The 25,402-nt window shown below is 43.7% G+C and overlaps 1 protein-coding gene across 3 annotated transcripts in view; it reads left to right on the top strand.

The window, feature by feature from the left end:
- Positions 1-25,402, top strand: part of LOC115642800 (cytosolic phospholipase A2 gamma-like) — a 52,618-nt gene that overhangs the window by 4,560 nt on the left and 22,656 nt on the right. Inside the window, exons 2-10 of one of the 3 annotated variants that reach the window (XM_030546501.1) lie at positions 2,123-2,278; positions 2,599-2,715; positions 4,546-4,688; positions 7,235-7,433; positions 10,866-10,983; positions 11,663-11,800; positions 14,060-14,113; positions 15,730-15,789; positions 18,503-18,541. In XM_030546501.1, the coding sequence (XP_030402361.1) occupies positions 2,255-2,278; positions 2,599-2,715; positions 4,546-4,688; positions 7,235-7,433; positions 10,866-10,983; positions 11,663-11,800; positions 14,060-14,113; positions 15,730-15,789; positions 18,503-18,541 (892 nt within the window). In that variant the 5' untranslated portion in view covers positions 2,123-2,254. The remainder of the gene's footprint in view (positions 1-2,122; positions 2,279-2,598; positions 2,716-4,545; positions 4,689-7,234; positions 7,434-10,865; positions 10,984-11,662; positions 11,801-14,059; positions 14,114-15,729; positions 15,790-18,502; positions 18,542-25,402) is intronic. The other 2 variants (XM_030546502.1, XM_030546504.1) reach the window with 2 other exon arrangements.

The raw sequence follows: 25,402 nt of genomic DNA on the forward strand, positions 1-25,402 counted from the left end.
GGCTGGCCGCACAGGTGCCAAATGCTAGGTTGCTACATCACTTTCTGAAATTAGGCCTGGCTGCCACTTTGTCTGTACAGAAGGGTGGCCGAATCAAATTTCAGTGGCATTGCACCCATACCACCAGAACAACTGTACTGATTTACTACAGAACCTTTGCTTAAAAGTAGTTGGGACATGACCTTTCCTCAACGACCCTGTGGACTATGCAACATTAAGCAAATGCAAAAAACTTTATTGGGGGGATCACCCTCCCCATTCCGCCCAGTTGGCACACTGGCCCAAATCCCAGATGTAGACCTCACTGAGATTCATAAATCTCCTGCTCAGCACCTACATTTTTGTAGCAGAAGTTTCCTTAGTGCATATATTTCTGCCTCTGGGCATGTGCACAGTTACCTCACTCTGGGTATCAGATGCATATGCCCCAGAGTGATGCAAAACCCTGTGGAAGACAGGTGTTCCTCTGCTTAACTCACTTGAAGGGGAAAATCCAGCAGGTGCACTCTGAGCTTGCCAAACACCACACAAAATATCCCCTAGGGGTAGGAACTCAACTGCTTCCCTCCTCACTTTTAGTCCAGTGGTTCAGGGAGGCACCTGGGATGTGACAGAGCCCTGTTTAAGTGCCTGCTCTACCTGAGGGAAAAGGGATTTGCACAGAGCTCTGCTACCTCTTGTCCTAACCACTATAGCACGGGCTGATCCAGAGAATCCTCAATCTCACCTGTTGAAGCTGTTTTACTTTGGATAAATAAAGCAGGTGAGGGGGAAGTAGAGTGAGAGAGAATAACTCTATAGCCTGGTGGCTTGAAAGCGTACCCCTTGCTTTCCTGACAACGTATTCATCCAGAGTGGAACCACTTTAGGCAGGGACCCCCTGCTTCATAATGTTCCATAGCTCAGCAGTTATGGCACTCACCTGAGAGATGCAGATCCCTTCTTCTCCTCTGGCAGACGGGGCACTCCTATATCTGAAGTGAGTACCCTAGCTGTGGGGCCAAGAAGTATGAGTGAGGCTCATCTCCTCCCCACTTCAACAGCTAGCATGAAATGCCTTAGGCAGTGGACTCCAGGCGAGGGCTCACAGCCGACAATCTTAAGCTGAAATGGGCACCGAACTCCTCCGCTTAAGGGGGACAGTGTTTCAGACATGCTCTCCTATTGGCTATCTTAATGGGCTGGCTTTTGGGGATCCCATTCTGAGGCCTCTCACTCTCCCCATTCAGGCTTTGTGAATCCCAGTGATTTGTCAGGTGCCTAAAATTGAGGTGTGGTGATGCTCAGTCTCAAGATGACTATGTCCCTTTGTCAATCTAGCTCCAGGAGCCTCAAGGCCCAGCTATTCAGCACCATGTTGAGGAGGTGGGTTGGCAAACTGGCAGGAAGCCAGGAAGTTCTAAAAGTTGTGGGCTTTCCCCACATGTTTATTTTGACAACAGTAGCAAACTTCCGCAAAACACATCTCTCATCAGAATTTTAACAACCAGCTCTAGCAGTTCCCCATGCACTGTGGATGCCATTGCTTGCTCATTATGACTTGCAGTCTTGTATCGTTGCGTTAATGACACTACAAGAGCTACCTGATAGATAACGGACTGGCCCAACCACTACTCAGCATGATATATACTGTGACTCAGCATCTACTCGGGGCTAGAGGGGAACATTCACAAGTGCATCCTCAATTCTGTTAACCACAACCTTGCAACCATACTGTCTCCAGCTGGCAGACACTGATGAATCTGAGAGTCTGCTTTTCCAACGGCATCTTTTGAAAAGCATCTTAACCACAGCAACTGTTTCCATGTTTGATTATAACTAACTGTATCAGAAGGGCAGGTTGGGGAACATTTGGTTGTAGCAGGAAAGAAATGTTATTTCTAGGTTTTGTCTTTATTTTTTTTAAATCTGAACCTGATACACCAACCATATTCCCTCTCTTCTTCTTTATATTTGGAATGTGGAACCTCTGAACCACCAAGCTCCATGTTAGCTTACTTTCTTTTACATTTCTAGGCTGATATTCTGTAGGATTTGGGCTCCTAACTCCCTTAGACTCCTTTGCAATTTCCACTTGATATCCCAATGGGGCTATACTAAATGTTCCTTTTCTCTGAAACAGATACAGAAAGAAGAAAAAAACTATTAGAGGTGACTTGCTCCTCCCATCTATGCGCTCCCTGAAGAGTCCATTTGCCACTGAAGAAAGAATTCCACATCACCAGGAACTCTAAGGGGAAACCTGGGAGAAGCTATGGAGAGATCTCAACTGAAAAAGGTAATTTATTTGTCATACAGAAACTTGTTTTGTTTGACCCAGTGTGGATTTCTTTCAGTTTAACAGAGCTCATCACAATTTTTGGATTTGTTTTGACCCAGTTTCTCAGAACTTCCAGTGAGACAAAAAAATAAGACATTCATCCAGCTCTACTTCTGACTTTGGCTGAGGTTTCTAGGTACAGCCACCATACACATATAAAGAGTGAATCCTGGGTAACCTCTGAGGGACGTGTGATATCTGCACCCAGACCCTACATCTCCACTCCCTGGCAGCCTTTGGAGAGATGAGATATTTTATTGGCATTTTATTTTTGGCAGGATGATGTACGTGTCCGGCTTTCCCATGAGCTCTCAGAGGGTGAGAAAGAAGCCACTGGGAACAGAAAGGCAAAAGTTCTGGAGTGCCTCAAGAGCCTTGGCATTGCCTGTGATGAGGTAGGGGCCTATGCTGCCCATAGTGCTAAGGAGAACAATCTAGCATGTTAGCCACGTGGATGGTGACTGAGATGCCTGGTACAGTGGGAGGAAATGCCTCCAAAATCCTGCCCCATGGAGATAGTCCCCTTGAAATACAACATTCCCAAAGCACCAGAGGGCAACCAATGGACACAGACATACAAACCTTATGACTTTTGACAGGACTCAGACTTGGGGGCCTTCTGTTCTAGAAGTACAAGCTCCCTACCTCTCTGGCTAAAGGAGTAACACCCTTAGAATGCAGTAAGGGACTTGCTGGGGCTAATCTTTAGAGGGCTCTATGCGCACGTGAATTCAGCCAGTGTGTCTGTATATACTGCTGTGATTCTGAAGCCAGACAAAGCCTGCAGCAGAGAACAGAGGGGCAGGGGGTATTAGAGCTGTCACTGTAGTGCACAGTTTGCATTCAAACAGTGGTTCTCAACCCCCAACCCAGATAACACATAGAGAGCTGCATATGTGGCCCACAATGGTAAATAGGTTGAGAAACAATACCTTAGAGGGATAGAGAATTGAATGAATTATTGATACTTGTCTGACTTAGTATTAATATCAGTAATGAATAGTGACTGTGTAACATACTTCCTACATGTACCACAGCCCCATCTGCTTGTTGAACTGCACAGAGGGTAAAAGCCAACTACTGCTACTCATCCCCTGTGGTTACTCTGTTAACTAGCATGGTGGAGATATGTGAGGAATTTCCCAGGATCGTTGACCATCATTGAAAAGTGATGGTCCTTGGAGGGATGCAAACTCCTGTAGATGTGACATATTTGGGAACATCTCCCCTCTGAGGGCTTTGCAAATGTCAGTCTCAGAGTCTACCGTTGCTTCCTCCTCACAATATTCTTCCTTCAGCACTAGGGAGAGTGACATGGGTTTTTTGGTGCTCAAGGTTCAGTCTCCATTGGTGACTCACTTGTCACTAATCTTGTTAGTGCATTAGTACTACAGCGGGCTCACGTTGCATTCAACGCATTTTAATGAAAAATTGCTATTTTGTGAACACAGAAATGTCCATTCTTAACAATAAAATCAGAAACTTTTTGAAATAAAGAGCACCTAAAAATCTACTGGGGAGCAGACAGGTGATGGGGTGATCAGTTTGTGGGGTTTCATGTTTTGGACAGCCCCCACCCCTTAAATTTTTGATGAACAATTTGGTGTCTCCAAAAAAAGAAAGCAAATTTGTATAGGAATAAAAATCATTTCTTGAGCAGCTGCATTTCATACGTTATGTTTCAGACACAAAGACTAGTCCTCCTACATTACACACATTTGTTCAGACAAACAAACTCATGCCCGTTAATCATGGAGAGTAAGGGGCATGAACACGGAGCACAGTACAGAGCACTAGTAAGTTAAAGCCCTATTTCAAGTCCAATGGAAATTAAATAGAGTTAGCCACCTAAATTGCCTAGGTGCTTTTGAAATGCCCTCTAGGCCCTTGCCTGCATCTCTTTGAAAATTCTGGTCCTGGTCTGTATGTTGGTGCATAGGATTTTAAGCAAAAAGGCCCAGAGGTTCAAAGAGCCTAAGGGATTACTGTGCTGCTACTGTGTGATTATGACTGAAAATGAAGATAAGATGCATTTGCTCTTGGCTCAGGATGGGACTCAGGTCATTGGGCGCCCGATAAGGATGCTTCCTAACATCAGGCAAACCAGCCTTGGAACTGGAGGCTTTCTCTCTGAATTTCTTGAATGGACCTGTACCAAGAGCTGCATAACAGAGATCACTCATCATTCCTAGTTCATTTGCCATTTCCTCTTTTCTCTCCCCCAGGATAACATGCCCAATATTGGTGTCCTAGGATCAGGCGGAGGTCTGCGGGCCATGATAGCCCTTCTGGGAACCTTGGTGGAGCTGAAGAATCAGGACCTGTTGGACGCTGTCATGTACCTGTGTGGGGTATCGGGTTCCACCTGGTAAGTGCATGTCACTAGAAGGGAAAATATTCCAATTTTTCCCAGCTCGTAGTCACTGGGGCATTCTTATTATCAATTAGGTACATTTTGAAGGCATTATGAGTGAGATTTTAAGAAGCACCTAGGTGTATGCCTGCACTGCAATCAGGGGGCATGATGTAACAAGCATAGACATACCTGAGCTAGCTTTAACCTTGCTAGCTTGGGAACCAATATCAGTGAAGCTCTGGTGCTACAACACGGGCTGTACCAGCCTGCTTTGAACCCTGAGTACGTACCCATGCATCTCACCCACATGACATCCATGCTGCTGCAGCTTCACTGCAGTTGGCACTTGAGCTAGCTTGATCAAAGCTAGCAAAGGTCTGTCTACACATGCTGCTGTCGCACCTCTGAGTGCAGCGCAGACACACCCTCAATGACTCACCCTTTGATTTGCAATGGGATTTGTGTTCGTAAGTCACTTTTGGAAATCCCACCTTTAAGTAGGCAGGAAATGGGTGAGGAATGAAACAGAGGTAAAGTGACACACGCAAGGTCACACAGCAGGTCAGTGGCAGAGCTGGGGCTAGAACGCAGGTGTCTTGATCCTTAACCCAGTGCCTGCTCACTGGGCATCTGCCTCCTGGCCAGGCATGAAGATCTGATCCTAGGGACTCAAGGTGCTGGATGACATGGTTAGAAGATGCAGGGACATTCTGGGCAGACTCAAGAGCTGGAGAAGCTCAGTGGAGACTAGAGAAGCAATGTTTACAGCAACCAAGGTGACAGAGGTTAGGCTTCCAGCAGTGGGAACAGTGAGAAAAGAGCAATCTGTGGGGGGGGAGGTATTAAGGGTTTGGGGTTCATTGAGGTTTACCAAGAGACGGGGAATACACAGAGGAAAGGACAGGGAAGAGTGAAACAGATCTCCTGCATTGGGGCTTGGGAGGAAGGAAGAAGAGTGGAGTTGACCATGGAGGATGAGATGGGAAAGAAAAATCTTCTGACACTTCTAGCTGATCAACCAGGGCCAGAATCAGTTTCTATGCCTGCTGTGTAGCACCTTGTTCTGAGAGTCACCCCATCGAGGTAAGTGAGGAGGGCAGAAAATGGGACAGATGAGTGAGGGTGGCCTAGTGAAATGGCCAGTGTGTGTGTGTGTGTGTGTGTGTGTGTGTGTGTGTGTGTGTGTGTGTGTGTGTTACCATTGTCCTTTTCTGGCTGAGATCTTAATTGCTTCTCTCCATGTCATACACTCTGTAGTGCCATGTAGTTTCCCTATTGGCTCAAGAAGGGCCCTGGGATCTCATTATACCTATTATGGCCGGATTAGTGCACTCACCACTGCTCTCTGTTAGGTCAAATCAGATTTGCTTAGCTGGATCACAGGTTCTGGAGAAGCAGATAATGGAGTTTCTCCATAGCTCAGAGTGGCAGGGATCTTGGCTTTCAGCAGACAATCTTAGCTCTATCCCTGTTATTGCCATAAATTTCCCAGTGGACATGGTGACAGACAGCCGTGGATGAAGTTCTTGTTAAGTCACAGATTTGTTACAACGCCAGGATGATAATTAGAATACCTGGCATGAAAAATAAAAGGTGTGAAGATTAAAAGGGGGTGGGGGTGTCATAACTTAGTCCCAGATTTGGACCTTAGCGTCCAAAATATGGGGGTTAGCATGAAAACCTCCAAGCTTAGTTACCAGCTTGGACCTGGTACTTGCTGCAACCACCCAAAAAATTAGAGTGTTTTGGGGCACTCTGGTCCCCCTGAAAAACCTTCCCTGGGGACCCCAAGACCCAAATCCCTTGAGTCTCACAACAAAGGGAAATAATCCTTTTTCCCTTCCCCCCTCCAGGTGCTCCTGGAGAGATACACAGACACAAGCTCTGTGAATCCAAACAGAGTGACTCCCCCTCTCTGTTCCCAGTCCTGGAGACAAAAGCACTTTCCTCTTCACCCAGAGGGAATGCAAAATCAGGCTAGCAAATCCAACACACACAGATCTCCCCCTGATTTCTTCCTCCCACCAATTCCCTGGTGAGTACAGACTCAATTTCCCTGAAATTTCCCAGAAAAGAAAACTCCAACGGGTCTCAAAAAGAAAGCTTTATATAAAAAGAAAGAAAATACATACAAATGGTCTCTCTGTATTAAGGTGACAAAATACAGGGTCAATTGCTTAGAAGAAATATGAATAAACAGCCTTATTAAAAAAAAATACAAATCAAAGCACTCCAGCACTTATATTCATGCAAATCCCAAAGAAAAGAAACCATATAACTTACTATCTGATCTCTTTGTCCTTACACTTAGAAACAGAAGATTAGAAAACAGAAACTACTTCTCCAAAGCTCAGAGAAAGCAGGCAGACAGAAAACAAAGACTCAGACACAAACTTCCCTCCACCCAGAGTTGAAAAAAAATTTGGTTTCCTGATTGGTCCTCTGGTCAGGTGCTTCAGGTGAAAGAGACATTAACCCTTAGCTATCTGTTTATGACAGGGGGAACTCCCCATCCTATTCCCTCAGTCTCAGCCATATCTGTTCTGGTTCATTGAAAGGTGCATGTCTTTCCTCTACCAAGAGAAGGACAGGACAGAGAAAGTGCAGGTCTTGGAAGCACGCCTGTGTGATACACTTTCCAAACCTCCATGCCATATTCAAGAGGAATTTACTATTGCGACACAGGCGGCTGAAGATGAACTCTTCTCTCTGACTGATGTCTGGGCTTCTTTCTTTGTCTATCCTGCATTGAAGCTGGTGAGTTGCTGTGTAAATCCAGAGTGGTTCCAGTGAAAAAAATCACTGGATTTACTTAATATATTCCTTTGTTTTTGTTTCTTTCTCTCTCTCTCTCACACACACACACACTCTCTCCGAGTACTTGGGATTCAGGAGCAAAAGAGTGGAAGCATATTAACTCCTGCTAATATTTTAAAGAATGAGAAGTACTTGTGGCACCTTAGAAACTAACAAATGTATTTGGGCATACGCTTTTGTGGGCTAAAACCCACTTCATTGGATGCATGCAGTGGAAAATACAGTAGGAAGATGTACATACACAGAAAACATGAAAAAATGGGTGTTGCCATACCAACTATAATAAGCCTAATCAATTAAGGTGGGCCATTATCAGTAGGAGAAAAAAAAAACTTTTGTAGTAATAATCAGGATGGCCCATTTCCAACAGTTGACAAGAAGGTGTGAGTAATAGTAGGGGAAAAATTAGCATAGGAAAATAATTTTTACTTTGTGTAATGACCCATCCTCTTCCAGCCTTTAATCAAGTCTAATTTAATGGTGTCCAGTTTGCAAATTAATTCAAATTTTTCAGTTATTCAGCTTATCAGAATCTGAAGAATACCTAGAAGTCACCTACTGCAGGACAAACCCAACAAAGAAAGTAACAGAAGGCCACAAGCCATCACCTTCAGGCCCCAACTAAACCTTTCTAGCACATCATCAAGGATCTACAACCTATCCTGAAGGATGATCTCTCACTCTCACAGATCTTGGGAGACAGACCTGTCCTCACTTACAGACAGCCCCCAAACCTGAAGAAAATACTTACCAGCAACAACACACCACACAACAAAAACACTAACCCAGGAACTATCCTTGCAACAAAGTCTGTTGCCATCTCTGTCCACATATCTATTCAAGGGACCATCATAGGATCTAATCACATCAGCCACACTATCAGAGGCTCGTTCACCTGCACATCTACCACTGTGATATATGCCATGATATGCCAGCAATGCCCCTCTGCCATGTACACTGGCCAAACCAGACAGTCTCTACACAAAAGAATAAATGGACACAAATCAGGTGTCAAGAATTATAACATTCAAAAACCAGTCAGAGAACACTTCAACCTCCCTGGTCACTCAATTACAACATAAAAGTTGCAATTCTCCAAGGGAAAAAAAACAACAACCTCCAAACAGAAACTGCAGAATTGTAACATTTTTCCATGTTCTCTTTGTATATATATCTTCCTACTGTATTTTCCACTGAATGCATCCAATGAAGTGGGTTTTAGCCTGTCAAGGTTCCTTCCCCACTCTGAACTTTAGGGTAAGATGTGGGGGACCTGCATGAGAAGCTCTAAACTCAGTTAACAGCTTAGATCTGGTCTGGCTGCCAGCACTCCCAAGCACTACTTTCCTTCCCTGGGTAGCCTTGAGAGACTTCAACAATTTCCTGGTGAACACAGATCCAAACCCCTTGGATCTTAAAACAAGGAGAAATTAACCATCCCCTCTCCTTTCTCCCACCAACTCCTGGTGGATCCAGATCCAACTCCCTTGGATCTAAAAACAAGGCAAAATCAATCAGGTTATTTAAAGAAGTCTTTTAATTAAAGAAAAGAAAGGTAAAAGAAAACCCTCTAGGAGAGATTAGCATATCAGCTACTCTCACAGACAACAGATTCCAAACACAGAGGATGTTCCCCTGGGCAAAACCTTAGTTACACCAAAAAAAAATACCCAAATACCCAGTTTGATTCTTCCTCTAATTGCACAAGACAGGTTACAAAGAAATAAACATACACCTATTTATTCCTTTCTAAAACTTACCACTCTAATAAGAGGCTGGTTCCTTGCTTTTGAAACATCTTGTTCCCCCATTGGTTCCTCTGGTCAGGTGTCATCTAGGCTAGGTGAACTTCTTAACCCTTTACAGGTAAAAGAGACATTAATCCTTAACTATCTGTTTATGACATAGCCCACAAAAGCTTATGCCCAAATAAATGTATTAGTCTCTAAGATGCCACAAGTACTCCTCGTTCTTTTTGCTGATACAGACTAACCCGGCTACCACTCTGAAATATTTTAAAGCTATCTAAACCCTTTGACAACTTTATATATTTCAGCCTCTTACTATGAGCTCTCAAAGACCACTGTGGTATCTGAACATTTCTAAAGTGAGGACTTCAAGGCTGTTTAAGGGTTTTGGATACCCCTTTTATCTTAAAATTAGTGGGAATTTGGCCTCCAAATCACTGAGGTTGTTTTGAAAATCTCAACCTAGCATCTGATTCCAAAATCCTCCACTCTCCAGAATATGAATTGATAACAGGGAGCTCAAAAGTATGAAAATTTCAATCATGGTCTTGAATTTTTAATAATGGGCTCTTTAATCTAGCACAGAAAAGGTTTAACATGATTGGCTGGAAGTTGAAGTGAGAGAAATTCAGACTAGAAAGAAGGTGTATATTTGCGTATTTTTGACAGTGAGAGTAATTAACTATTGATACAATTTATCAAGGCTTGCGGTAGATTCTTCATTGCTGATAATTTTTAAATAAGTTTTGGATGTTTCTCTAAAAGATTGTTCAATCCAAAACTATTTTTGGTAGGTTTCAGTTCATTTTTAAGGTTTTATTTGTTTTTGGTTTTTTGTTTTTGTTTTTTACTTTTTTCAAATGAAATACCATTTCAAAACAAAAAAAAGTTAAAATATTTCATTTCAAAGCAGCTGAAATAAACAATTTAAACTTTTATCAATTTTTTTCTCAGATGAAAGAATTCACCAAATTTGACCTGAATTCACAAATAATTTCAATGCTCTTAAAATGCATTTTTCATTGAATTTACTATTCACTAAAAGCTTTTTGCCTGGCTTTGCTGCTCCCTAATTGCTATTAATTTTGATGGAACTGAGGCTCTGTCTCCACTAGAGCTGGAAGTGTAATTCCCAGCTGGAGGAGACACACCCACGTGAGTTCTGATGGAGACCTAGGTACGACTCAGTGGGGTTACCCCTCCCTCTGCTCCTGCCGCTGCAGCACACCAATATTCATACTGTGCTAATGCGGCTATGTCTCCTCGAGCTGGTAATCTGACCTTCCTTCTCCAAGATAGATATATCCTAAGGCTCTTACCTTGCTTAGTTGCTTTTGAAAAGCCCTTTATGTGTTAATCTGCATCTTTAGGTGCCTAAATATTTTTTTTAATCTGTGCCTAATTCCTTTAGGCCCATTTGAAAGTCTCCACCATGGACTGTAAATACTCAGTTGTTTGTCCGTACAGTGCACACTAGAATGAGGGAACAATGACAAAGATGATGATGGTCTCAACAAAAATGGTCTTTGTAATTCCTGGCCTGAATTAATTAGTCAGGGACAAATTGCTGGGAACATCACCAAAACTTGTGTCTTTCTGCGCTAATCAGTTCTTACCTTTGCAGTATGATGAGACTAAACTATCTGAACATGATGATTCCTCCAAAAATGGGAAAAATCCTTACCCAGTCTATGCGGCAATAGAAGCAAACCAATTGGGTAAAGCAGGTGAAAACAGCCCAGGTAAAAAAAAAATGTTTTTTTTTTGGTTTTTTTTGCATAAACCTGTCAACTCTGTCTCTCTCTCACTCTCTCTATTTTTCAATTGATTTTTTATCAACGACTTTACCAAAATGGTTATTGATGTTCATTTTCCAAAAAAAGCTTAGGTTTGTCAATAAATGAAAAAATCCCATAATTGTTTCAGTAGTGACTTTGAAAACTTTTTCAATACAAATGTCTATCAAAAAAGTTTGTGATAGATTGCTCAATACATTTTAAAAAGGATCAGTTTTGAAAATGAAAAGAACCTGGAAAACTTCAGAAAATGTTGTGAAATTGTTTGCCTTTTTGTTTAGCTCTACAGTTAAATTTATTACTTTAGATTTGACTCATTTTTCCTTTATACCTTTGGTCCAAGTTAGGGATGGGTGGTTGGAGGGTGGGTGGAGAGGGGCTGTGGTTGTCACAAGAGGAATTCTGGGATATCCAAGGACAGCACATGCTGACTTAGGAGGGAAACACCTGATAGAGGAGGTCACTATAAAAATGGCATGAAAATTACTGTGGATGAAGGTACAGACTGCAAAATTAGGTGAGATTCACTGGTGGAGCAAACAAATTGAGGGCGTGGGGATTGAGAAATTATTGCTATCAGCCAAGAAAGGGACAACAAGGAACTGGCTCTATCTATATTTCACAGGAACCTGGTTTGAATTCACCCCCCATGAATCTGGCTTTCCCAGCCTGGGGGCATTTGTGTGCACCGAAGACTTGGGAAAGAAAATCAAGGATGGGAATTCGCAAAAGAGGGATGAGAAAAATATCTGCTACCTGCAAGGTAAGCTTTGAAGCCCCTTCTTCTTAGCTGATTGACAGATATGTATGTAACCCTTCTGCCAGGTGGAGTTGGCAGTAGCAAGGGCTGGGTTCAATATCCAGGGGTCCCTCTTAAAAATATAACACCCTGTTATTCGAATGCAGCATATTATAGACCTATTTGGAATGTTTCAACCCTGTAGGTCTCATCCCAGTCACAGAGCTCTCTTCCTAGCTGCTTGTATCTACCCATCTTTTCTTCCCTTCCATCTTCTTTCTGTACTCTCACCCCTATTTCCACCTCACTCATGACATTCACTCACATGTAACTGCCTTTGCTCACTCTTAGCTCATCTTTTCTTCAACCCACTTAGCTCCTCCTGAAACATGGTTAGTTTTTGTATAGATAATGTATCCCATCCACAGATCTAAACACGCTTTTCAAAAGTTTGGTGAGCATCAACATACCCACTTTACAGAGAAGGAGACTGAGTCATCGAGAGGGGAAATGGCTTTTCTAAGGTCATAAAGTTTGGGAATGGAAGGTAAAGGAATAGAAGTCAGGTCTCCTATGTCTAAGCTACTGTCCTGTCACTAGAGCTGGGATTTTCTAAGATCCCTAGGATAATTAGGAAGCCCAACTTGCATTGAATTCCACTAGAATTTGGACACCTAACTCCCACAGTTTCCTTTGAAAATCCCAGCGAGGAACATTCACCTTCCTATTAGTTAATATCCAGTGTTTGCATGTCTTGGACTTTTATATTTATTTATTTGGATTGGGAATTTCCAAAAGGTTTAAAAGGATTAGGCAATTGTGTTGAGGGGAAGGGGAATTTTCAAAGGGAGAAAGGATAGTTATGTACCCAACTCCTAGACAAATTCCACGGGCTTTGAATTTGTGATTTGCTGAAAGGAGGTAAGTGTTTTAGGAGTATAAGGATCATTTGAAGTCAATGGGTGATGTGTGCTTCTAAGTCAGCTAGGTACATTTTAAAATCACCTCCCTTATTCACTTTGAAAATTCCAGCTTCATTCATTCATTCATACAAATTTGTACTACACCAATCAAACACAGCCCATCCTAGATTCTGGGTACTTTTGACAGTACTTCAAAATGCATCTCCTAATGGAAGACAAATCCAGCAATTAATTATTCTTAGAAAACAAACAGACAAAAAAACAAACAACAAAGATTCTAACTCTAAGGATAGTGAAGCTCTGGAACAGGTTTCCAAGGGCGGTTGTGGAGCCCCCGTCACTGGAGGTTTTTAAAGAAGTTGGACAAACATCTGTTAGGAATAGTCCAGATTTACTCGGTCATGCCTCAGTGAGGGAGGATGGACTAGATGACAACTCAAGGTTTCTTCCAGCCCTACATTTCTATGATCCTGAAATAACAGTAAGCCTAGCAGGATTTAATACACCCACTGTCAAGACCACCACTGCCTCTTGAGGCTGCCCTGTCTCACCTAGCTCTCAACTCACTACTGGGCAGGAATGTTCCAAAAATTATCAAATGCTCTGGGCAGGGACTGTCTTTCTGTCTTGTGTCTGTCCAGCGCCTAGCACAATGGGGTCCTGCTTCATGGCTGGGTCACCTAGGCAGTGTGATACTGCAAATACCAATACTCATAATTAGGATTGGTCAAATGTTGGCATTACCATTCCACAGGAAATCTGAACATTAGTTTCTATTCCGAATCAGGACTAAAACACATAGTTTCAACCTTTCCCACAAAATGATTTCCATTTCAGGTCAATCGAAATGTTCCATTTCTGTAAAAAAAATCAAAATGTTGCCTTCCTTTTTCTACTCTTTAAATGTTGTCTGTTATAGTTTCATTTACATTGTATTATACAATCCAATTAGTTTGGAAATGAAAGATTATTTCAAAATGAAACATTGAAATGTTCTGTTTTGATAAGGTCAACCTGCCTCATTTCACATTTATTTTTTAAATGAAATTTTGTTAAAAATCAACAAATTCACATAGAAAGTTCAAATTTTGACAAAAGAATGTTTGCTGATTTGAAGAATATTACATTTGAAATTTTTGACCACCTCTACTCACAATAAACTTTTTCAGTTATGGATCAATATGTGAACAAAGTTGCAAAAACACATAACTTATGAGAGACTGGCCTGCGAGTGCCTCATTGACTTTTCTGCTAATGGGGCTCCTATCCAGGCAACTCCTTACATTATATTGAAGGGAAAGGCCTTGATGCTTTCTTAGCTGCGCTATGGTAAATAAGGTCTTTTCCTTCTTGTTTTCAGGCTTATGGGGAAGCGCCCTTGGAAGTGTGGATGCAAACAAGAAATATTTAATAGGTACTGACATTTCTGTGTGTTGAAGGTAGGGTCATCAGTGGAATCGGAACAGGTCCCCAATGGAGGCATCACCACTCCATTCTATAGCAATGATTCCAGTGCCCGACTCTTTATCACAATGATACTGTCGTGTGTCAAACAGCCACTGTATTAGCAGTAGCCTAAAGTAGCTCATAGGTGTCTGCCAGTTGTGGGTGGGTTGGATTTTCAAGGGTGCCAAAGGAAGACCGAGCACCCGACTTTCATTTTTTCCTTTCATAATCTCCAGCATTCCAGATAATTTCCAGATTATTATAGCTAGGGCTGAGATTTTCTTAATTGATGAGGGGATTTGGATCCTAATTTCCATTAACGTTGATAATCTCATCATCTAATCTCATGCTTCGGGGCTTCAGCCAGCCACTGGCAGCAATCAGGAAGGAATTTCTTCCCTTATGAACAATTGTAATCAGTTTTATTATTTATTTATTTATTTATTTTCCCACCGCTAAAGATGGGATACAGGTTGGGTAGGTCAATGCTCTGATGTGGTACTGAGAATCCTCTTTTTAAATGCCTGGTTGGTGAGTCGTGTTCAGAGTCCAACTGATCACCAGATTTGGGGTCAGGAAGGAATTTCCCCCCAGGTTACACTGGCAGGCCCCATGGGGTTTTCTTAACATTTCTCAGCAACATGGGGTGTGGGTCGCCTGCTGAGGTTATATGAACACATCTCACCTAATCATTCCCTGCCATTGCCAGGGCCTCTGCTTCAGGTGTGCCTCAATCTTTCCTGTTCTCTACCTGTGGCACATAACAGCTCAGTCTCCTGAGCAGTGCCTTACTTTAACTGAAATTTCTATGTGAAATTTCATGGCCTCTTGATCTCAAACTATACGAATCCATGACATTATGAAATTCAACTCCTTTAGGCATCCTTGAAACTCTCAGTTTAGATCAAATCCTGATTTCAAACTTCAATCTGATTTTGCAAAGATTTAGCTTTAGGGCAAATTCTGCCAGTGAAGTCAGCGGAGTTACTTCTGAATACAGCCACATCAAACGTTTTGACTAAACAGTTTTCCACCAGAAAATCATATTAAAAAATTTTGTGGGAATGTGTCAATTCCGAGATAATTTTTGATGGAAAATATTCAAAATGCTTCAAAAACCAAAATAGAGTATTTTGTTCTGACCTTATCATTTTATTCAACTTTATCTTTTCATTTGCTTTTAACTTTTATTTATTTTTTTAGCTAGGTAGCTAAAAATATCATATATTACCTTATATTTTGTATTATATATGTATAGCATTTTCTATTAGCTTATAATGGTTCACTGTTGTTGAAAGAAAATATTTTAATAGGGTCATTTTGATAATTCTGAATTGAAATATTTCACAATTTCACTTCTTCAAGATATTTAGATGTTTTGACTTTTCTAAACCAATTTGAGATGAAAACAAATCCCAGAGGTTAGAAATTGTGTTTTCTTACCCACTCTCCTTCTGAGTTACACCAGTTCAAATCATAACGAAATCAGCTTTACATTTTGTAACCCAAATGTGATTTCCTATGGTTAGTATCCATAGCTGTGAGAAAAGACTTATAACACGTGTTCTGTTTTCCATTGGCAAGACCACCTTAAGGAAAAATTCCGAAAACTAAGAGAACATCGGTATGCAGTAGGTAAAGCAGGTGGGTTATTGTATTTCTGGAATCATGGGCTGTTTTTTTAAGAACTCATCTTGACTTTATCTTGACATGACTCCAACGACGTGAAGAGAGATAGTTCTGATCTGCACCTCTCTGAGAGGCTATGTCTTCACTACAGCCTCCCCGCCCCCCACAGTGTGGACACAGCATACACTGACAGAAGGAGTTTTTCTGCCATTGTATGATTAATAGTTCCCCCAACAACATTAGCTACATTGACAAAAGCACTCTTCCATCTTCATAACTGCTTCTACACTGAGGTTTTTTTGAGGGGGCAGAGTGGAGATGGCATAGCGAAATGTGTGTTTTTTCACTCCCAGGACCAACATAGGTATGCTTTATAAGCTTAGATCAAGCCAGAGGGGAATCAAGCCATATCCATTAATGACATATGTGATTTTCATGGGTCTCATTCCCCCTTTGTAATGAATGTTAACACTCATAGTTTCTGTTTGACAAATGCTTGCTCGGAACAAAATCGCCCTGAAAGCTCATATGTGACCTTCTCTACATGGGAAATTTTACCCGTTACCCAGCTATAGGTATACCAGAATAACCCTCATGTGGACACTCTTGTTCTGGTGTAAGTGTGGTTTTCTCACATTAGCTTAAACCATTTTCATTGAGATATAAGCTAAACAAAAAAAAAGGCAGAAATAAATATCTACAAGAAAGTCATAGACTACAAGTCCAGAAGGGACCATTGAGCCCCAGTAGTCTGATCTCCAGTATAACAAAGGCAAAAGAAGGTCCCTAAAATAATTACTAGAGCAGTTCTTTTTAGAAAAAAAAATCCAATCTTGATTTAAAAATTTATATATATATATATATATATATATATGTATTCCTTATTTCCAATGTGAATTTGTCTAGCTTCTATGTCCACCCATTGGATCTTGTTGTACTGTTATAAATATCTATAAGTAACTACATGGGGAGCAAATCCCAGATGATTCCCAAAGTTCTCTTATGGCCTGTATTATACTGGAGGTCAGAACAGGTGATCACAATGATCCTTCTGGCCTGAGAAGTTATGAATAGTAATGAAAGAGACCTGCTCTCCTTCAGATACTATCTCGCCCACCTAGTCTCTCTCATATCCTGGGTCCAGTGCGGATATAACAATACTGCCAACAACAATGAAGTCTAATTAACATTAATTAATTTAATTGTTTAAATCACACTAGGCACCTATTTTCAAATTTAGGCATATCAATACCTTAAAAATCCTGGCCAAGTGTCCAGTTCCCATTGGTGCCTTTGAAAGTCTTCACCTTAAGTCATTTGGATGTGATTTTCAAACAAGATAAAGAGAGTTAGGTGCCCAAATGCCACTGACCTCCATGGGTACCTAACTCCCTTAGTATTTGTTCTAAATCTCAGCCTACGGTCCAGATTTTTAAAGATATTTTGGCACCAAATGGGATTTTCAAAAGCATCTAGGTGATTATCTTACATTGAAACCCATGATTTTGAAGCAACTAGGTACTTCTGAAAATATCACTAGGTACCTAAATACCTCTAAAAATCTGACCCTAACTGACTACCCAAGGGCCAGACAGGGAGTCAGTGGGGAGCCAGGAGACGAGCCCAAATGTTTTTTTCTGATCTCCCTGTGGTGGGAGGTTTGCAAGCAGAAGGCATTCCAAAGATGTCCCTGTGAAGTCCAGCTGGTTAAAACTTTTGCAGAAGGAAAATTCTGACATTTCAAAATTTAATCAGAATGAAACCAAACAATTTCAAAATGTTTGGAAAAAGTATTTTCATATCAATCAAAGCTTTCCCTTTTGATAAAGTGGACATGATTTGTTTTGGTTTGGACTTTTAAAAAATGTGACTTTATATCCTATATAAAATAAATATTGAGGGCTAAAACTGAAACACTCCATTCTGATAAGGTACATTTTGACCTATCAAAACACTTTGTTTCAATTATCTTTTCACCAAAAAGAAATGTCATCAAAAGCATATGTTCCAAATTTCAACTAAAATTGATAAGTTCCAATTTGTCAAAAATCAACATGTTCGCATGGAAAGTATAAATTTTGACTAAATGGCCATTTCTGATGCAGAATGTGCTGTTAGGAAATTTGTAACCAAGTCTACTGTGAAGTCATGAAGTTCAGGCTTCCTTCCCAGCCCTCATCACCAGCCCTAATCCCAAAATTGAATTTGTTAACTTCTACTTTGCACACAGCTTGCTGTATTCAATGGAAGACATTTCCTTAGATACACCAAGTGTCCAGAACAGGTGTCTATTGTTCTAAAGGGGGTTCTGGGTGTCTCCTTAGCATGCCCCAGTCCCAAGCAGTTATACCCTGAAGCACAGAGCATTGGAACATGAATAGGAATAACCATTCACTAGCGAGATCCAGCAATTGCAGAACTGGCAGTGTAGTCTGAGCTGTGACTTCTTATGGGCTCCATCCACCATTGCAACCCAACTCCACATGGAGTTTCTTGAACTGGGATCCTGAAACTCTTCTAGGAGTTGGCCAGAGTGGAGTTATGGGTGAGGAAGAGAAATTTAAACTTGATGCAAGGGAGAGCTAAGGGAGTTCAAACAGGGTGTTGAACTAATCAGGTGGACAGGTGAGGATGCCTGAATTTTTGATGGGCTGGATGGTGTGTGAGGTGGTAATCAGAGAGATGGGAATTCAACAATACTAATGGGCTCTTTGTTTGCTTCTTATAGGAGTTCTACAAGGAGTGTTAGCTTCTGTGCCTTTTGTTGGTAGGTGGACTTATCCCAGTAGACAAAGATTGCCTCCTCAGAGCTTAGTCAGCATGAAACCTTAAACCAGCTAAAACTTGTGCATGGGAGAAATTCCCCCTACCCTTCTTGGCTTGTACCTCTGGAGAATCCAATGACTGCAGGTTTGGCAGCGTGGTTGTAGTTACTTTTCTGCCCCCGATGCTGATCCATTGTCCCGTACGCCCCATGCTCGCCTTTCAAAGGCTCTATACGTGCTTAATTGGTTACAGGTAGGAACCCATAATGTCCCACCAGTTACGCGACATATCGCTGGTGCTATGGGCCAAGATTGCCAATTGCCCCGCCCACAGGTCCGATGGTTTAATTATACAGATCAAAAGTGGCAAGGTCCTGTGGATTTATTAACATGGGGAAGGGGCTATGCCTGTATTTCTACTACTACAGGTCCCAGATGGATCCCTGCGAAGTGGGTTCAACCGTGGCTCACCCAGCGACATGATAAGCAACCACACGATCCCGATATAGAAGCGGCAAACGACGATACCATCCCGGATCTACGCTTCCTCTTTCCTGACTTTAATTAGAAACTTGTAATTATTAGTTAAGTTGTAAGATGTAGATAGTATACGTTGTGCAGTTTTGTAAAATCGAGCAACTATTGATTATAGAATAATGTGTATAACCTCACCCAGGGAGAGAATCCTCCGTGGGATTGGCTTAATAGTTTTGGTTAACCAACTTGGTATACTTCACTATTACATGCTAAATTGTATCTATTAATGATTGTATTGCTTTTCTTGTTTTGCTCCTTGTTTTGTTTATATATTATGACAAAGTCTTATGCGCATTGCCACGGCCTTGTTTGAAAAGAAAGGGGGAGGTGTAGGGACTTATCCTCCCTACTCGGATCGAGTGCAGTGCTGGACCGGGGTTGTGTCCGGGCTCTTTGCGTGGAGCCGCCGCCTCCTCGCTGCCTCCTTGCTTCCCCCCGGGCCGGTCTCTCTGCTGCCGCCATCCGGGAGAGGAGGCGAGCGGCTCGGGCCGCGGCCCCCGCTCCTCGCTCCCTCTCATGCGCTCGGACGCCGGGCGCTGCTGGGGCCCCGGCCGGGCAGCGCAGGGAGCCCAGGCGGCCGGGCTCGGCGCCGCTCCCGCTCTGATCTCGGGTAGGTGTGGGTCCCTGCGCAAGGCGCTCCGCGGGCAGAGGTGGGCGGCAGCTGTCACATGTAAGTGTCCGTTGCCTCCTCAGCTGGAGTCCTGTGGCTGTGGCTGGGGGGGCTGGTCCGAGCCGCTTGTTCTCTGTGTTCCACATGGAGCGATTGGTTCAGGAGAGGAGAGGGGAGGAGGCTGTAGATCCTTCTTTGTGTGGTCGGGGATTGCGTTGTTGCGGTTGGCCAATCGCGTGATTAGAGGCATGGTAAGCGCGTGATTTTTTCTTCTTGTCCAATTAGATTGCTAGCATGTACGATGTTAGCCCACATGATTGGTTCTTATGTAACCAGACTTAACTATATAAGGAGGTGGTGGAAAAGAATAAATTGATTCCTGACTTGTTTCCAGCTGTGTTGACTGTGTGAATTTTCTTCGCTCCGCATGAGATACCACAATTGGTGACCCCGACGTGATCCGATCCGGCAGGACCTGGTCGGCGCACTCGAGAGAAGAGAAGCGGAGGTAGCGGCCGCGGCAGGAGGTACCGAAGGAAGATCGGCTCCTGGTCGTCCGAGAGAGACGGTTGTGAGCTCACAGGTGAGCGGCCGCGCATATTATAAAAAGAAATATGGGTTCCGCTTTGTCAGCGGAGGAAAAAACGGTGCATGACTTTTTGTTATGCACTGCTGAGAAGCAGGGAGAAAAGATTCCCTCCGACGCGCTGTCCCAGTTGTTGAAGTGGGGGCAAAGGCGCGGGTTTTTTATTACCCCAAGTACTGTTTTGGATACAGCCGTTTGGGAACAAGTGGGATCTGAACTATGGGAGTCTGTCTCGCATGGCGACAAAGAAGCCCCATCCCTGAGCCAAACATGGCGCAAAACAAAAAGGGTTGTAGAGACACTCGCCGCGGAGGCAGAAGTGCAGGCGGCGGTTAATAATATTTTTCGGCGGAAAGAGGAGCCGCCCTGTGTGTTGCCGGTTGGCGCCCGAGAGTTCTTTGGGGGAGAAGAGACTGTAATTCCTCTAGCCCCCAGTGCGCCTGAAGTCGATCCTAGCACTGTCCCGCTCCCTCAGGATTCAGATGAATCCTTGGAAAAAATGGAAGCCATCAATGCAGGGACAGTTGAATTCCAGGAGGAGATCAGAAGGCAGGGTTATCAATTGCAAGAAATGTTAAATAAATTGTCCCAGATGGTCGGGGAGGACCATCCTCCGCAATCTCGTACATTAAAGACTCTGCACGAAATGTCTGAGCCGGGTTTGTCTAATTTTCAGAGAGCCTATAAGACTAAACCGCCCAATAAAACCCCACCCTCGAGTGATGTTGTCACCCCCTGTCGTCGCTGCGGGCGTTGGGGGTGTAATGTGGAATGTACTGAGCGGGATAACCCCTTTGTGGGCAAACCGCGGGAACTTGGCCATCCCTTTATTAATAAGCCACCAACATATTCTTCTGATGATGTGGGTCCAGGGTCTCCGGATCCGGTGCGGCGGTGGCATGGGCTTATCAAGGAAGCCCACATAGAAGGAGAATTCTTACCTAATGCCTTCCCGGTTATTACACCAGACCCGAATAACCCTGCTAGGCGACAGTGGGCACCATTGGACTGGAAACTTGTCCGTGAGGCACAAAAATCAATAATGTCCTACGGCATGAATAATCCATATGTACAGTCCCTCATAGAGCAGGTGTTCATCGGACAAGCTATGTGCCCTTATGATTCGTTAAAGTTTGCTGACATGCTTCTAACACCCACTCAAAGGCTATTGTGGAAGGATAATTGGTCAAAGTGTGTGGAGATGGCTCTCATACGCAATATTGATTTGTCTGAGGACAATCCGCTGCGTTATGCCACTCAGGATATGCTTATGGGAACTGGAGTTTATGCGGACCCGCAACGACAAGCTCGTCTTGATCCTCGGATTTTACAACAGTCGCAGGGATTGGCCTTGGCCGCTTTTAAGGATGTACCTCAAATGGGTAAACCGATCCCACCGTACGCAAAAATTGTCCAGGATCCCTCAGAGCCTTATTCAACATTTCTTGATCGACTTAGAGAAGCAATAGACCGCTCCCCTAATTTGACGGCCGAAGCGAAGACAGCTGTTGGGCTCGATCTTGCTACACAAAATGCCAATGCTGTTTGTTGTCGTATCTTGGCTACCTTGCCAAAAACTGCTTCCCTGACAGAAATGGTGGAAGCTTGTAACAGAGCGTCGGTGTACGAGGAAACTGATAAAGCAGAAATACATGCAAAGGCTCATGCATCAGCGTTGGCAATGGCCCTACGACCTTTGGTGAGGCCCAGTAAGCCTTCCCGCCCGTCAGGGGTTTGTTTTGCGTGCGGAAAGCCGGGGCATATGAAAAAGGACTGCCCAAGTAAAAATGTACGGGCAGGAACCGAAAATGCAACAAAGACTTTTGCAGGAACTTGTAACCGCTGTGATAAGTTTGGACACCGTGCGTCTGAATGTCGATCTCGTTTTAAAAAGGATGGCACACCGCTTCAGGGAAACGGGACGCGGAGCGCCCGCCGGGGGGGCGCGAAGACACAAGAGTCCCCCAACCCCAAGCCGGTTGTTTGGAATACCTTACAGGAGCCACCCGAGGAAGTGCTGGAGTGGACTTGGCCACCGCAGCAGATGTAACATTAGAAGATGACAAAGTACAAATTGTTCCATCGGTAGTAAATGGCCCCTTGGGGTACGGACTTAGTGCTCTCTTAATTGGCCGCTCTTCTATGTCCAAGCAAGGGCTTTTTGTGCTACCTGGTCTTATCGATGCAGATTATACCGGGAATATTGGAATAATGGTCCGTGCCCTCTTCCCTCCAGTCAATATTGCAGCTGGCACTCGTATTGCCCAGTTAATTCCATTCCAAAGCTCCGTTCCAAAAACTAAACTGACAGAGCGTGGGTCCCATGGTTTTGGCTCTACAGATTCTCCACAGGTAGCCTTTGCCATGACAGTAACCCAACGTAAACCTTCACGGATGGTGCGTCTACAGGGCCCGGATGGCCGCCAGATCCGACATGAAGCCCTTTTAGACACTGGGGCCGATGTCACTGTTGTTCCGATTCAATTTTGGCCTGATACCTGGCCCCTGCAGGATGCTATGACCTCGGTTAGAGGTATTGGAGGGACCCAACCCACTCGCATCAGTACGTACTATATTACAATCTGTGATGACGAGGACCCTGCTACAACAGCAAAGGTGCGTACTTACGTTCTTTCTGCTCCCATCTGGCTGTTAGGCCGTGATTGCTTAAGTCAGTGGGGGGTTGTTTTACAAAACTCCCCTTTTGCTTAGCGGCCATTGAGGGGCGGCCAATCCTACAGTTGGAATGGTTAACTTCTACTCCGGTGTGGGTCGCTCAATGGCCGTTACCAGCTTACAAGCTCGCCCGTGTACAAGAATTGGTCCAAGAACAGCTCGAAAAGGGCCACCTCGAACCTTCTTTAAGCCCCTGGAACACTCCAATTTTCACTATTCCCAAAAAATCGGGAAAATGGCGTCTCTTGCATGATCTGCGGGCAATAAATGCGGTTATGAAAGACATGGGAGCCCTTCAGCCAGGCTTGCCTACCCCTACGATGCTCCCACGTGATTGGCCTCTACTTGTCATTGATTTAAAGGATTGTTTCTTTACAATTCCTCTTCATCCTGATGATAAGGATAAATTTGCTTTCTCGGTTCCTTCTGTGAACAAGGCCGAGCCCACTCAACGATATCAATGGACAGTGCTTCCCCAAGGCATGAAAAACTCACCCACCATCTGCCAGCTTTATGTGGCCTGGGCGTTGCGGCCGCTCCGTCATGCACATCCCGAATGGCTTATCTACCATTACATGGATGACATTCTTTTTGCTGGAGCAACTCTTAATACTGAAACGGCCATCTTGGAAATTGCTTCTGTGTTACAATCTGCTGGCCTCACAATAGCCCCGGATAAAATTCAACGACAGGCGCCTTATTTTTATCTGGGCATGCGCATTACTAACTCTATTGTGCGACCTCAGAAATTAACTATTAATCTTACTGTTCGCAATTTACATGACGTCCAACGCCTGGTCGGAGACCTACAGTGGGTCCGTGGGCTTTGTGGCATTTCTAATGAGGACCTTGCTCCTCTTCTTCAACTTCTCAAAGGAGGCCGTGATCCAGCTGAACCTCGCTCCTTGCAACCACAACATGAAGTTGCCTTCGCACTATTGCCAGTAAGGTCACGCTTCGGTATTCCGGCCTTGTTCTCCCGGGTTCACCTGTATCCCTAGCAATTCTTTCTAGAGATACCTCCCTGGAGGCGCTACTTTTTCAATGGCTCCCGGATTTACCTGATCCTCTCGTCGGACTCGAATGGATTTTTCCATCTTCTCAATTTTCCAAAACAGTTACCACTCGATTGGAAGCCATTGCATCACTTATTGTGACAGCCCGTTCCCGTACTGTTGCAATTACGGGCGCTGACCCTGATGTTATTTATGTGCCTTTTAATGCTTTGTTACTTTCCCACATTCTTGCTAATGATGTTTCTTTTGCTGTTGCTTTGTTAAGTTATACTGGTCGTCTTACCAATCATTATCCCTCTCATCGCCTTTTGTCAGTAACAATTCCCTTAGAAAAGGTGGTCATGCGACAATCTTCCCCTGTGCAAGGACTTACTGTATTTACTGATGCCAGTGGCAAGATGGCCCGCGCCGGCCTTCTGTGGCATACGGCCGATGCTTGGCATCACGAGCTGGTCGTAGCTGAGGGATCTCTCCAAGTTTTGGAATTTCAAGCCATTATTCGTGCCTTTGTCAAGTGGCCCACCACCCCTCTTAATATTGTTAGTGATTCTCTTTATGCTGTGGGTGTGACATGTCGCTTGGAACGTTCTCTTCTGAGACAAGTGTCTAATTCTGTGCTGTGGCAAGCCCTTTTGCGACTTTGGCATTTACTTGATGCCCGTTCCTGCCCCTATTTTATTACTCATATTCGCAGTCATTCTGGTATTGTTGATGGTCTTGCCCAGGGCAACGCCATCGTTGACCAATTGGTTGGTTCAGTTCATGTCCCTGACTCCTTTGCTCAGGCTCGCCTTTCGCACGATTTTTTCCACCAATCTGCCCGTGCCTTAGCCCGACAGTTTAAGCTCCCTTTGGCTACCACTCGTGCCCTTGTGGCCTCATGTCCTAGTTGTCAACATTATGTTGTACCCCCTTCCCTTGCCTCTGGTGTTAACCCTCGTGGTTTGTCCTCCTTACAAATTTGGCAAACAGATATTATCCTTTTTCCTGAGTTTGGCTCCCTTAAATATATTCACGTCACGGTAGACACCTTTTCAGGACTTTTGTGGGCTACAGCGTTAGCCAGTACTGGTTCTCGGGATGTTATTAAACATTGGCAGGTCTACTTTGCTGTTATGGGCATTCCTGCTTCCATAAAAACGGACAATGGCGCTGGATATATTTCTCGTCGTACAGCTCATTTTCTTTCCTTATGGGGAATTTCTCATGTTACCGGTGTCCCTGGCAATTCCACCGGCCAAGCTATTGTGGAACGCTCTCATGCCTCATTAAAGCTTCTTTTGTTAAAACAAAAAGGGAGAGTTGCCCCCGATGCTGATCCATTGTCCCGTACGCCCCATGCTCGCCTTTCAAAGGCTCTATACGTGCTTAATTGGTTACAGGTAGGAACCCATAATGTCCCACCAGTTACGCGACATATCGCTGGTGCTATGGGCCA

This window comes from Gopherus evgoodei, unplaced genomic scaffold (genome assembly GCF_007399415.2).
Source record: "Gopherus evgoodei ecotype Sinaloan lineage unplaced genomic scaffold, rGopEvg1_v1.p scaffold_45_arrow_ctg1, whole genome shotgun sequence".
Classification (NCBI taxonomy): domain Eukaryota; kingdom Metazoa; phylum Chordata; order Testudines; family Testudinidae; genus Gopherus; species Gopherus evgoodei.